At 39.0% G+C, this 13,498-nt stretch overlaps 3 protein-coding genes across 3 annotated transcripts; 2 read left to right on the forward strand and 1 right to left on the reverse strand.

Moving 5' to 3' along the window:
* Nucleotides 1–250: 250 nt before the first annotated feature.
* On the forward strand, nucleotides 251–4,720 carry tmem119b (transmembrane protein 119b). Its single transcript, XM_008424191.3, has 2 exons — nucleotides 251–849; nucleotides 3,587–4,720. Exon 2 carries the CDS (start codon nucleotides 3,603–3,605, stop codon nucleotides 4,428–4,430), a length of 828 nt encoding a protein of 275 aa, XP_008422413.2. The 5' UTR covers nucleotides 251–849; nucleotides 3,587–3,602; the 3' UTR covers nucleotides 4,431–4,720.
* A 756-nt stretch (nucleotides 4,721–5,476) lies between these two features.
* On the reverse strand, nucleotides 5,477–8,719 carry LOC145554170 (iron-sulfur cluster assembly scaffold protein IscU-like). The gene is made up of 5 exons (XM_081613652.1): nucleotides 8,536–8,719; nucleotides 7,051–7,164; nucleotides 6,814–6,924; nucleotides 6,098–6,176; nucleotides 5,477–5,998 (listed from the first exon to the last, which is right to left on the reverse strand). Exons 1-5 carry the CDS (start codon nucleotides 8,635–8,637, stop codon nucleotides 5,907–5,909), a joined length of 498 nt encoding a protein of 165 aa, XP_081469778.1. The 5' UTR covers nucleotides 8,638–8,719; the 3' UTR covers nucleotides 5,477–5,906.
* Nucleotides 8,720–11,477: 2,758 nt separating this feature from the next.
* Nucleotides 11,478–13,003, forward strand: LOC103473737 (chemerin-like receptor 1). The gene is made up of 2 exons (XM_008424188.3): nucleotides 11,478–11,667; nucleotides 11,765–13,003. Exon 2 carries the CDS (start codon nucleotides 11,776–11,778, stop codon nucleotides 12,787–12,789), a length of 1,014 nt encoding a protein of 337 aa, XP_008422410.2. The 5' UTR covers nucleotides 11,478–11,667; nucleotides 11,765–11,775; the 3' UTR covers nucleotides 12,790–13,003.
* Nucleotides 13,004–13,498: the final 495 nt, after the last annotated feature.

Consider the following 13,498-nt stretch of genomic DNA (forward strand, 5'->3'; position numbering starts at 1 on the left):
GCTTTAATCTAAGCCGTTTGTTTGGAGCTTGGGCTGCATGTTAGAGTTAACCTCTGACAAAGTCTTTTTCAGCTTTTCTTTCTGTCTTTAGCTCCATCCATATTCCCATCAGCTTTGAGCAGATTTTCAGTCCCTTCGTGAAGGAAAGCTTTTTCGCAGCATGATGCGTTGCTTTGAAGAGATGTTTTTCTTTTTTCAGAGAGAACTTGAGATGTTCATTGTTGGTCTTCTCTCACATAAAGTTGGTTACACTGGATTTTATGTTGTGGTATCAGGAAAAGTTGGTTAAAACCAAATGCTTTTTGCACTTTTTAGATTTCTCTGTGTAAAGAAAAGCAGAAAGTACTTCATTTGTTTCACTCACTCTGCTTCACAATTGATTTTGTATTGATTGACAGCATAAAACCCCATTAAAATACACAGGATTTCTTTTGGTTTTAATAAGACAAAAACGGGGTAAAAAGGTTAAAGGGGTTTAAATACCTTCCATGTCCAGTTAGCCACACAAAGAGCAGAGGTCCCTGCCCCCACAGCACTTTATAAACTCATACCTAACAAGAACAATCTGTGCGCAGGCCTGGAGAACCCAGACACTGTCGGGGAAACTGGAGGAGGGGGGAGGAGAGCCGGGCCAGAAGGAGGGATCTGTACTCATGGCTAATGACATCTCTCCTGTGCTATCCAGACAAACCTCCACACTGAAACCTGAAACTTGCAGAGGTTGCACGGTTCCCCAATCAGTCGCATGTGCTCTGCTCTGCCTCTAGCTTTGCTTCTTACAAACTGGTTTCAGTCACCCTTCCACCAGAGGGGATTGCAAGCTGACAAGAGCTTCTTTCACACTGAATGGTGAGTGAAATGGAAACGCATTAGAAAGTTTTCTTCTTAGTTTGGAAAGCGCAGACAGCTCCTGTGCGTGATGCTGTCTGAAGTCAGGAGGCATGACAGCATCACGATGCTGCCAGACTCAGTTATTTAAACTTCTGGATACTTTTTACATCCAGAGCTGATAACTACCTATAAAAGAAGCTGATGGTAAACTTTAATATTCCTTAAATGCTTCGTGTGACTTCTTTTCCTTTGTTTCCATTTGGTCACCTTTTGCTGGCATGTTTTTTTTTGTGTCTGACTGCACAGACATATTTGGGTATTTGGCTCGGGGTGATTCACGAAGTGGAGGGGGAAAAGTTTATTTTCCAGTTGGAAGCTGGGTTTCATGTGGGACAGCTTGAGCACAGATGCAGCTGAGAGGGGTTGAAGAAAAAAAAAAAAAAGTGAGCCGCTGCCAGTTAACACACAGAGAGCAGAGAGATGGCCAAGTCAATAAATACAGCTGGCTTTACAGGGTCAGTTCATGAAATATGCAACAGAGAAAAAAGTCTCCCAAACAAACATTTAAAATTAGGCCAAGTAGATTTATTATATTTTATTCTGTTGTCACATTCCATGATAGAAGAGAACAGTCAGCAAAAAATTAACACTTACTACAGTTTTAAAGGTGGTACTTTGAAGAAAAATTACATTTTATAAGTATAATTTTCATAATACCTTCATTTGCATTCATTGGTTGCTTACTATATTTGTAAATTGATATATTGTATAGAATACAAAATGTCTCAAAATATTCTAAGCTCATTAAAACATATTGTGTTAGATTAAAATAAAAATTATTAAAAAGGTAAATTTATATATAATAATCACCAAACAATAGCTGCACAGTGGTGCAGTTGGTAGAGCTATTGCCTTGCAGCAAGAAGGTTCTGGGTTCGATTCCCGGCCCCAGTCTTTTTGCATGGAGTTTGAATGTTCTCCCTGTGCATGCATGAGTTTTCTCCAGGTACTCCGGTTTCCTCCCACAGTCCAAAAGCATGACTGTCAGGTTAACTGGCAGTCATGCCAGTTAACCTGACATGACTGCCAGTTATGCCAGTTATGTCAGATTAACTGACATAACTGTCAGTTAACCTGACAGTTATGTCAGGTTAACTGACCACACTCACACTCTCTAGGTGTGAGTGTGGGTGTGTGTGGTTGTTTGTCCTGTGTGTCTCTGTGTTGCCCTGCGACAGACTGACGACCTGTCCAGGGTGTACCCCGCCTCTCGCCCGGAACATTAGCTGGAGATGGGCACCAGCAACCCTCCTGACCCCATTAAGGGATAAGGGTGTAAGAAAATGGATGGATGGATAATCAACAAACAGTAAATCAATAAAACATCTATTAGTAGATTTTTTGTGTGCTATTTTTACATTCCCTTCACTAATGTCAACATGTGCTCATGTGTTCAACATCAGGCTTGGTGGGAGTGAAACTTGATACTGAAGCCAGTTCAGGGTCAAACTAGAGGTCACTAAACTGACTGACCTAAGTCTGAAGTCTTATGTGGGGTCAGGTTAATGCATTAAAACAAAGATTTAAAATTTTTTTATATACATTGCAAATGTTTTCAAAAAGTTTGAAGAGTAAATATGTGCCACACAAGGCGCTGTGTTTCAAACTTGTAAGTTGATACTGATGTACAAAAAGGCGTTTCTGAGTCATGACAGTCCTTTTTACAAATGCATAAATTGTGTTTTATTCAGAAAAGATTTCAACTCAGCATGGGCCAGTGTGAGATTCTCATGGTATAACAATGAGTGAAAAAAACTGAGTTTTATTAGAAAAAAAAATGAAAACAAACCCATATATTCTTTATTTAAAACAGAAAAATGCAACTGGACATTGCTCTAGCCAGCAGCCCACGTTTAGCAAACTGCTCCAAAACTGTAGCTTTACAGCCTCCCTTTGATAAGAACAGTGTGTTTATTTGCTTTTTTTTTTGTTTTTGTTTTTTTTTTACCAGGATAGTTCATGTTTGTTGTGATAAGAAATGTTTCCAGACAGCTGAATTTGTCTTTCTTGAAACTGATGGAACATTGCAGCTGCCTTCATTCAGCCTAATGACCGGGGGCTCTGTCACTCCAGCACTTTCATCAAAAGTAGCAAACTATAGCATAGGAATGGGCAACATGGACTTAAAGTTTTATCACATTGTTTTGTATTACTATGGTGATAACGATAAAAGTGACAATAACAATTTTTTGTTCCTTCTTTTTCTTTTTTTTTTGGTCATTATGTGGCTCTGACTGATTCACAGAGCAATCACAGCCCCACAAACACAAACACTGCTCTCGACAAACATTCCCATTTTGTAAAACGCTTCACTAAACGGCACTGAATTTAATCGTATTTTCAAATGCATTGCAATCTACTGATACTCTCACCAGTGGGGAATATAATAAAGTTAACATTCCGGACAGTTCAGACAGTTTTTGGGGGGATGTAAGCATCAAAAGCCTAATGCCTTTTGATGCTTACATTAAACATCGTTTACTATAACTCTATATTGCTCACTAGCCTGCGCCTATTTTTTTTTATTTATTTATTTTTTACTGATAACAATAAAATAAAATTTTGACTCACACTTGTTGTGCAGCTGCTTAAAAGCACGCAGCTCTGTCGTTCGCATGACAATAAATCTCCGTTCACAACAAGTGATTTAGACCTCCGCGTTGCATTAACTGTCTTTCCGTATGGACCTTCACAGATCCGGAGAGGAAGCCATGCATCCAGGAGCCCTGCGTCCCATCAGCCTGTGTGTGCTATTTTGCATCAGCAGAAGCCTGGCCACACACTTACCTCTTTACGGTCCCCTAGAGGGAAGTACGGATGAGGAAGAGTTTGGCCTCATAAATTCATCCGTCGTTCCCAGAGTTCACCCAACCGAGTACCAAACCACACCACCAGAACCGTCACGAGAAGGAAGAAACCTCAGCGAGTTCACCAGGTTCCTGGAGGAGAACATGCTCCTCATCCTTGTTTCAAGCACACTCATCTTTCTCACCCTCCTCGTTACCTGTGGAGCGTTTTTCATGAGCCGCAGGCTCAAGGTGAACTCCTACCACCCGTGCTCCTTCCCCTCGAAAATGTACGTGGACCATCAGGACAAGACCGGAGGCACCAAGCCCTTTAACGAAGTGCAAGCCAAAGCCGCTCCTGAGCTGGAAATGGAGCCAGTGGACTCCAACAAGCAGCTCCAGGCTGAAATCTTAAGAGCTGCAAGCAGCCTACGAACGCCAACTAAATGTCCTCAGGCTGCAGAAAGCAGCGAGTCAGCAGCAGACCCCAGTCCTGAGGACGACTCGAAACCAGACCACAGCGTCCCGGAGCAGCAGCTGCCGACTCTGCCTGAGGAGGAGCAGCGTGAGCTTCCAGACAGCAGGGAAGCCGAGGCAGCAGGTTTAGAGTCGGACCATCCAGAGCATCTTCACCCGGGAGACGGGGATTCAGAGGAGCCTCCGACCGGAAGGAGTCTCCGGCCCTCGTCTCTGCACATTCACAATGAAACTGCAACACTGCAGCTGATCGCCGGGGAGAAAACGGCCTTCTAATCAGCCTCAGTGAGACAAGCTAAGAACTTATTCACAGGGATCCTCTAGCGACGTTTTATTCTCGTCACATCTGTGTCATTTTGTAAAGAAAACAGGTGTAAGACGTTTTAGCGAAGGACTAAAATTGCATTCATGTACTTGGAACTTTTTGTATTTTTTCTGTGTATTCCAACCACAAACTTCAGTCAACTTCATCGAGACTGAATTTATACATTAACATGAAGTAGAGCTCATTTTGAAACTTTTTTTTCCTTCTTTTTTTTTCAAATAAAAATGAGAACTGTCTGGTATGTATTTGTATTCAGTCCCCATTTACCAAGCTAAGAACTTATTCCATTTCGATGCATTTCTCCAGCAGGGACAGATAAGCCGGTCAGAGTTGGTGGGAGGATGGATTGACCTCCCAGAAAACCTGCTAAATGCTGCAGGATTTGAGACAGAGTTTCACCTGGTGGTTGCAGCATCATGCTGTGGCAACAGGGAAACGCGGATGGAGAGAAATACAGGACAGTATGATGGAGCAGAATTGAACCAGCCCTAAACGTCCCACCACAGATGATTGAGATCAAACATATTCCTATCTTAAACTGGTCCAGTCAAAGTCCAGACCTTAATTTCACAATGTGTGGGACTGTTGGTAGTTTTGCAGCTGTATTTATGATGAAAAGTAGAGCTACGCAATATGTTGCAGCAGAATTTTCATTTCAACATCAAATGTGCAGTACCTGAAACACAAAGGATCACCTGGATGCTATGAAGCTACAACCATTCAGGTTTGTCAGTCTAGAAATTAAAATCCAAATAAAAAGTATTAACATCTACAGTTGTTAATCTACAAATGAATAAAAAGTTCAAATGGACAAGTATTTTAGAGAATTACTGTTACTTAAAACTGTATATCAGTTTAATAATGCTTGCTTTTTCTCTAAATGTCATATAAAATAAAATAAAAAAACATTTTCACTGAAAAAGTTACATTTTCTGCAGATCTGTCAATAAGCTCCATTAATTGAGGCCTAAAAAATAAAACTGGGCTGAAAACATAATGATGCAAAACATTTTTATTACAGGCTTTCGAGGAAGCATTTGTGAATATAATAAATTACACTTTCGACTACTGGACCCCCGTCTCCAGCGCAGATCTTTACCTTAATCCCACCTTTCAAAATAAGCACTCCTCCTCTACGCAATCTGAAAACCAAACATAATCTCAAACAGCATAAGGCTCAGCTTTGTACCGCCAACCCAAATAGTACATTGTGCGTTTACGTGACAGGCTAAAACATACGGCAGACAGGGTTTAGAGGGCCAAAGACTAACACAGAAAGCCTTGTGTAACAGTTCTATAAAGGGTTGACGAGTGTGCGTTTGTCTTAATTACTGCTGGAAAGTGAAACAGAGGTACTGGGCCGCTGCCATTTCACTTCTTCTGAACAGGAAGCAGACGGCGTCCGGCTCAAAGCGGGAGAGCTCGGTTTAGTTGCTGGCTCTGACTGCCTCCTGCTGGTCGTCGCGCTGCTTGAGGCGATAATCTGCGAGGGCCGCTCTGATGGCGTCCTCTGCCAGCACTGAGGGACAACCAGGTGAAGGTAAATTAAACATGCATGAATGCAGGAGGTCGAACCGTGAGGACATTGTTAGAGGAAAGAAACACAACAACGTCTTACTGGAGCAGTGCAGTTTAACGGGTGGAAGACGGAGCTCCTTGGCGATGTCGGTGTTTTTAATCTCCAAAGCCTCGTCCAGCTGAAACAGAGGCACGAAATTTAAGTAACAACACAACTCGGATTTGTGCGACATCAAATTAGTGGGGTTCCTACTCATTTTTCATTTCAAAATTCTGTGCTTTTCTAAAAACTGAAATTTGTAGATTCTCTTTTCCATTTGTTTTCTTACATTTTTTGGAGAGTTGAAAAAACGAAACATTTACCTCGTTGCATTTTATAAACAGCTTTTTTTTTTTTTAAAGCAATCCCAAGTCATCACTTTTTTTTCTTGGGGGTTGTTTTTATTTTGCTTTTAGACTAATTATGTGATTTTGACGATAATAATATTAATACTTTGTTTGGCATCTAACTGTCCAGAGGGTCTTTCAGTATCATTTTTTTTACTTATTATTAAGTAGCACATCAGATAGAATGATCCTTTTTAAATGTAAATCAACGTAAAAATCACTGGTTCAAATCATTTTGATTTACATTTTTTAGGAAATGACATCTGAAAACAAAACTTTTTCCCATACTTCCTTTTCTTTTGTTTCCTCAATACTTATTCAAATTTGGAAAATTCTGAAATCATTTTTGATTCTCTTCAAAACTGCCTGGAAACCCTGAAACCCTGAAAGTACAACATACAGCAGTAAAACTAAAAAGTGTCAGCTTACGGTTTTGCCTTTCACCCACTCGGTTGCCAGGGAGCTGGAGGCGATGGCAGAGCCGCAGCCGAAGGTCTTGAACCTGGCGTCCACAATCTTCCCCTGGTCATCCACCTCGATCTGTAAACGGAAATATCAATTTTAAACAAAAGGGATTATAAACATAAGTCCATACATTAGTGCTCTACACTTTTAGAGTACCCCCATGACATTTTAAAAAGTTTCTTCATAACAAGGAGTCAGCACCTGAAGTTTCATTACGTCTCCACAAGCCGGCGCTCCCACCAAGCCGGTTCCAACTTTCTTGGAGTTCTTGTCCAGTGATCCCACATTTCTTGGGTTTTCATAGTGATCCACCACCTTGAGATATGCAAAGAAAATGTGAGAGCAATTCCACTGCTGCTTATTCTGTGATCTGATCTCTAATTGTACTTTGTGGTCCCAGAGTGCCACAAAGCATTCTGCCCCAGAATACATGTCTAAAAGTCCTGGATGTTATGTAAATAAACATTTCCTGGCTTTCTTACATAAGAGAGAGACTGAAATACACAGACTTGGATTGGATTAGATTTATGCACAAAACCGTCATTTGTCCCCCATTCACCCGTCCCTCCCTCCTACTTTTCATTTCTGCTGAGTCACTCTGACCAACAAAGTGTGAGGTCACAGGGTCATCTCAACGCTCAAAGTGGTTCTAATATGTTGAAAGAATTTACTTTATACTATTTTGACGTATTTCTTCACATATCAGCAATGTAGTGTTTTATGGCAACATTTAAACCTAGTATTACTGACTTATTGCACAGTTACAACACCTTTAATTGGATTAAATGTGACTGATTATTGAAATAATTGTCAACCAATTTAGTAATCAATTAATCATTAACTAGAGCATACAAACTCAAAAATATGCTTTTTTATTTAAAGAGGGAATTGAATTATTTGTTTATTTGCAGCTTTTTAAGTACTTCTAATACAGCTGTACTTCTAATAAGACAAAAATGGTTAAATGACAAATTTGTAGAATGTGACATTTTTTATACAATTAATCAATACATTTTCAGAACAATCAATAGACTAATCGATTACTAAAACACTTGCAGCCCTACTTTTTTCCCATTTTACTCCAGTAAACTATATTATATAAACAACCAGAGATCACAAGGGAAACAACTCTTATATTTTTAAACGCCTTTCTAATTCTGACTGACACATGGCCACTTTAATTTGCAAAACTGATAAAGTAAAAATCTGAATATTGTTGCTATGTAAATGAAACACAAGCAGTTACACTGACATTCAGCTGTTTCTAGCACAGTACACCGTGGACACTTAAGCATATTAATAGGATCTAATTACATTTAAAACTGTGGGCAGCTGGTTGGAGGATCAGTGACATGGTTCTAGTTTTAAACTTGCCAACTAGATACTGTAAAACAATGAAAAATGTATATTTCTCAGTTTCCTTTCCTGCTATGTAGCATGGTATTTAGAACTCAGTTAAACACGCCTCCTGCTGCTGCTCTGATGTAACTCAGGACATTTATTAGCAACATATGTAAGCTTCTTTCCTCTGGTTATCCCCGAGTTTCTAACAGCATTTAAGCAAAAAAAAAAAGTTCCATAATTGCACCGTTCTTTCATTAGCAACACATCTATACCTAAACGCAAGAGTCAACATATCGTAAACATTATCCTGACAGATTCGAGGACAGCTTTGACGCTGTTTACCTTCTTATGGTAGCAGCACTGAATGACGAACTCAGGAGCTGAGAGCCTCCGAGTGAGCAAAGACAGAGGACTGAGACACTTCTTCGCCACAGAGCCCGCCATGTTGACCTTATGGCGCAGTTAACGTTACCGGACAGAAGACCGAGCAGCACCGAGGTAGAGCGGGGAGGACTTTTTCAAACTGCGCATGCTCAGTTAATGTAAATCAGCCAGATGATATATACGGAGTCCTGTAGGTGCCAATTTTTACAGAAACAAAGTACTGTCGTTACATACGACGAAGTATTACGACCATATCAATAAATAAATAAATAAAAAATACGAGAATAAAGTCATAAAATTGTATGAGAATAAAATCGAAATAATACGAGAATACAGTCATAATGTGTGAATAAAGTTATAATATAAGAAAAAAGTCATAGTGACTTTTTTTCTCGTAATATTATGACTATATTTTTAGAATTTTCTTATTCTTATTGTTGTTATTATCACAATAATAACAACAACAATAATAATAACAACAATAATTGTTATTATCACAATAATAACAACAATAAAATAAGTGTGTGGCCACACTTATTTTATTAGTGTGGCCACAATACTCTGTTGTAATAGGGTCATAGGAAAAAATTACATGGGGGGGTTTCTAAAGTTTTACAAATGTAAAACAGATTATTAAATCCAAGATAAATACCTTCTAAGACGCTGTTGTAAAACTCACAAGTTTAGCTACTCTTCAGCTGCAAAAAAAAACAACAAAAAATAAAAAACAACAAATGCAAGAAAAACAAAACTGACAAAAAGTCACACATTTTCTAATCAAAACAAATGCTATCTCCAAAAAGTGGTATTTGCAAGCTGTAAAACCAGTATAATTTCTAACTATGTATCAATGTATTTCTGTATTTTATGCATTCCAACATTCAACTCAAATTAAAAGAGGAAATGTTCCCTAGAAGTGGTTTTGTGTTGTTATTGGCTAATCCCTTTATGATAGAAACTCTCAGAAGGTGCAGTTTTGTGACATTTTTATTTCATTATAGATTTGTTCAGTTTTATATTTTTTAATGATTGAGCTTATCCAACAAAATTTCAGACAGAGACAGTATTGTAAGTGTCATGAGAGAACTGGTGTGCTCATGGAACCTGACATGTTAGCGTTTTTGCATGACAGTGAGGAGGGTAAATAAAAACAGTTTTCAAATGCAATCTTTTGTCTTAAGGGATAAAAGATCCCAACAAACACGGTAAAATATGAAAATACCATTGTCCAGCTTATTTCCTATCCACACCCTTACTACCTGATCTGTGGAGAAATCGCTTGAATAGAAAATGCATTACAACATAAACTTCCACATGAGAAACAAAGTCATTGACATGTATCGATCAGTAAAGAGCTGCAAAGATTTTTCTATGGCTAGTGAACCACAATGAAAGCCATTAGCTAAAATTCGCTTGGTTATGCTCTAAAGCCCAGCCGCAATTGCACTGCAGAATGAATGCAAAACATTTGGTTTTGGAGCAACTTAATCAGATTGAGATTCTGTGGTTTTCAACACTAAACAGTTCATTAATCTTGAAAACCCTGCAAATGAGGTTGAATGAAGCAATCCTATAAAGAAGAACACATAGCAATGTAAAACACTCACTGTCTGATCAAATACTTAATACCAGTAGTTGTCACGTGGTGCAAGTAGTTTTTCTGTGTACTGGGTGATTTCGTTTTCCAATAGACCCAGGTCGGTTTGGTTAGTTTCTTCGCTTTCGGTGTTACATTTTTGGTCATACAGTCATACTTGTCTTGATCACGTTTTCTCTAGACTGGACATTTTTAGGACTTTTTCTTCCTCATTTTTGTTAAGATAATATGGGTCATGTTCTCTTATATGTGAAATCAGCATTTCTGTGATGACCCTGACCAGAAACCTGTTGCGCCCCATTCTGTTTGTTCCTCTTTGTGCAAAGATATCAAACCTATATGATCCTATAAAGATAACTTGTTGTCTGCAGTCACTCTTGTTTGATTCAGTTTAGGATGACACCAATGTTAGTCTTGACTCTCCCTCCAGGGGCCGACCTGAGAGTCTTGCAGGAGTCTTAGGACCCCTGCTGGCCTGGGACCCTGAGAGAGCTCAACCAATTACATCAACTGCAAAACTTTGACAAATGGTGGGCTTCAGTAAAGATAAATAAACTATGGTGTTCTAAGGATGCATACAACAAATACATTGTCAGGTTGAGGAAGTGGCCTAGACCAACAAGTCTTAATTTCCATAGAGGGAGGAACTGATAAAATCACAGGAACAGAGTTACAGAAGATGAGGTCTACCACATCAGACAAGATCCAGGACAAGGGCCATGCAGAGATGTCCCTGAGACAATCAAAAACATAATACCAGGCCGTAGCATGCTGTCAGGCAAAGCTGACATGTAACCCCACAACCAAGCGGATGAAATAGTGGACAAGAATGTGGGACAGACAAGCAAGAGTGTTTAAGAATAATAAGGTTAAGATTGTGTGGGACGTGCAAATATAGACTGACAATCGGGTATTGTGAATTTAGACGAATTAGAAAAGAGAACACCCATGGCATATATCGCAATCCCAAGCAACTTCAGGAAGGAGGAACATAGAAAGCTTGAGAAATACTAAAGGGTCAAAGAAGAAATAGAGAAGTAGTGGGGGTCTTGGTTTGAGTGGTGACATTGGTCACCAGAAAGCAAACAAAATTAAAAACCATGTGTTTATCAGTTTTTATTTTACAAAATAGTTTTTGTAAAAAAATAAAATAAAATAATCCAAACCAGGTGTTTTTTCCCTTCTACTTATCAACTACTTGATACACTGCAATAATTTGTCTCAGAAACTTCCTAACATGTGTAGTGGTGTCACAAAATGTTAAAATGTTTGTGTGTTAAACACTTTTGTAAGGCACTGAATGAGGCTGCGTTCTGATGTTTATTATTCTGACGGGGCGTCACACCTTTTCTCACTGTTTCCAACCTACTAGTTTCTTGCAATCTTGAATCTGTTAAGCAACTCGCTCAGAGAAAGAGAAGTGAGAAGTTATATTCAGCACAGAGAACTACGGAAGGGAGATGTTAAGGTCTGTTTTTACATCCACACAAGAAGTAAGTATTTAGCTTTATCTACTTTATGTTTAGGATTTCACTGTTGTCTGTATGACCATGTTTCTGAGGAATGTCATTTTTTTATTATTTTTTTTAGGAAAACTAACAATGGAAGTGGATTACGTTGAATACGATGATTACACTCCAAACAATGAAACTACAAACGTCCTGCAACAATCAGAGGGCTCTCAGTCCTCTCTGACTCTTGTTATTGCCGTGGTCAACATCTTCATATCGTTTCTTGGTCTGATAGGGAACGCTTTAGTGGTGTGGATCTGTGGGTGTAAAATGAAAAGAACGGTCATCACCACCTGGTACATCAGCCTGGCTCTTTCCGACTTGTTTTTTTGTATCTTTTTGCCCTTTAACATTTTTTACATGCTGACCTCAAACTGGCCTTTTGGGCAGGTTTTGTGCAAGTTCACCTCCTCTGCTTTGTTTCTCAACATGTACAGTAGTGTGTTTCTGTTGGTCTTAATCAGCGCTGACCGTTGTGTCCTTGTTTTGTTTCCTGTGTGGGCAAACAACCACCGAACGGTGCACAAAGCATACGGAGCCGTCGCCATGATGTGGCTTCTCGCTGGACTCCTAACACTTCCTGCAGCAATTTTTAGAACCACCGCAGTCCAAGAATCCATCACCAAGTGCCAGTTGAATTACAACTCCACTTTCACACACGAGGCTGTGGTACTGGGTCGGTTCTTCTGTGGATTTCTTGTTCCTTTCTTGATTATTGTACTCAGCTGCGTGGTGATCGGTGTGAAGCTGAGGGGCTCAACCATTCGATCCAAAAGGCCTTATAAAATCATGGTGGCACTCATCCTGTCGTTTTTCTTCTGCTGGGTCCCCTACCACACTTTTGTCCTCATGGAAATGAACTTTAAGAAACACAGGCTAGATGTTATTGAGCCTGGACTAAAAGTGGGGGCCACCCTGGCAGCAGCTAATGCCTTCATCTCACCCATTCTCTACGTGTTCATCGGCAATGACTTCAAGCGAACTCTGAAGCACTCTGTGATGTCAAGGTTTGAAGAGGCGATGGCTGAGGATATCCGCACGACTGGGTTCAATCACTCAAGATCCAAATCAATGGAAATAATTCAAACTCTCACTATTTCCTAAAAAAAAACCATATTGTATTTTGATCTTCTTTAAGTTGATTTAAATCTTTAGCTGTGAAAGACACAACACATGTATTTTTTATTTAAACTTTTTGATGGCTTTTAATTGTTTTTGCTACCCTTTGTAACTGAAAAAAATGCTGTGGTTGTAACTAAATGAATTATCTACAATAAACTGTTGTTCTATGCAATAAAAAGTAAGTATTTTATTAAAATTCAATGTGCACTCTATTTATTTAATTTATTTGCTCACATACATTGTTTTACTGAGACAAACCAAAGAACACACTGAATAAACACTCAAAATGTGTTTGTTATTTAATAGTCCTAAATAAAATAGGATTTTATTCTCCGAACAAAACGTGACTTAGTACTTGGTTGAGAAAGTTTAAATGATAGTGGTAATTTTGTGTAGTTAATCACCAGGATTTACCCTAGATGGATGCCAATTTCCACTGTTCCTACCCCTGTGGTGCTGTTACTGAAAGTTTTACTTAAAAAAATATCAAATATACTACTAAAACAATTAAGCATTCGCTCACTAGCTTGCTTTAGACCAAAGTATAGCAGAATAATATAATGTAAAATCCATCAAATGTGGACAATATAAAAGAGATGATAGTGCTGCTGTGTGGTTAGTAGTCACAATGCATAATAATGTTCCCCAAATCAAATTAAGCTTAGGGCCTCAGACAAATGAAAATTATTAT

The sequence above is a fragment of the Poecilia reticulata genome, chromosome 12 (assembly GCF_904066995.2).
Source record: "Poecilia reticulata chromosome 12, P_reticulata-male-v2, whole genome shotgun sequence".
Classification (NCBI taxonomy): domain Eukaryota; kingdom Metazoa; phylum Chordata; class Actinopteri; order Cyprinodontiformes; family Poeciliidae; genus Poecilia; species Poecilia reticulata.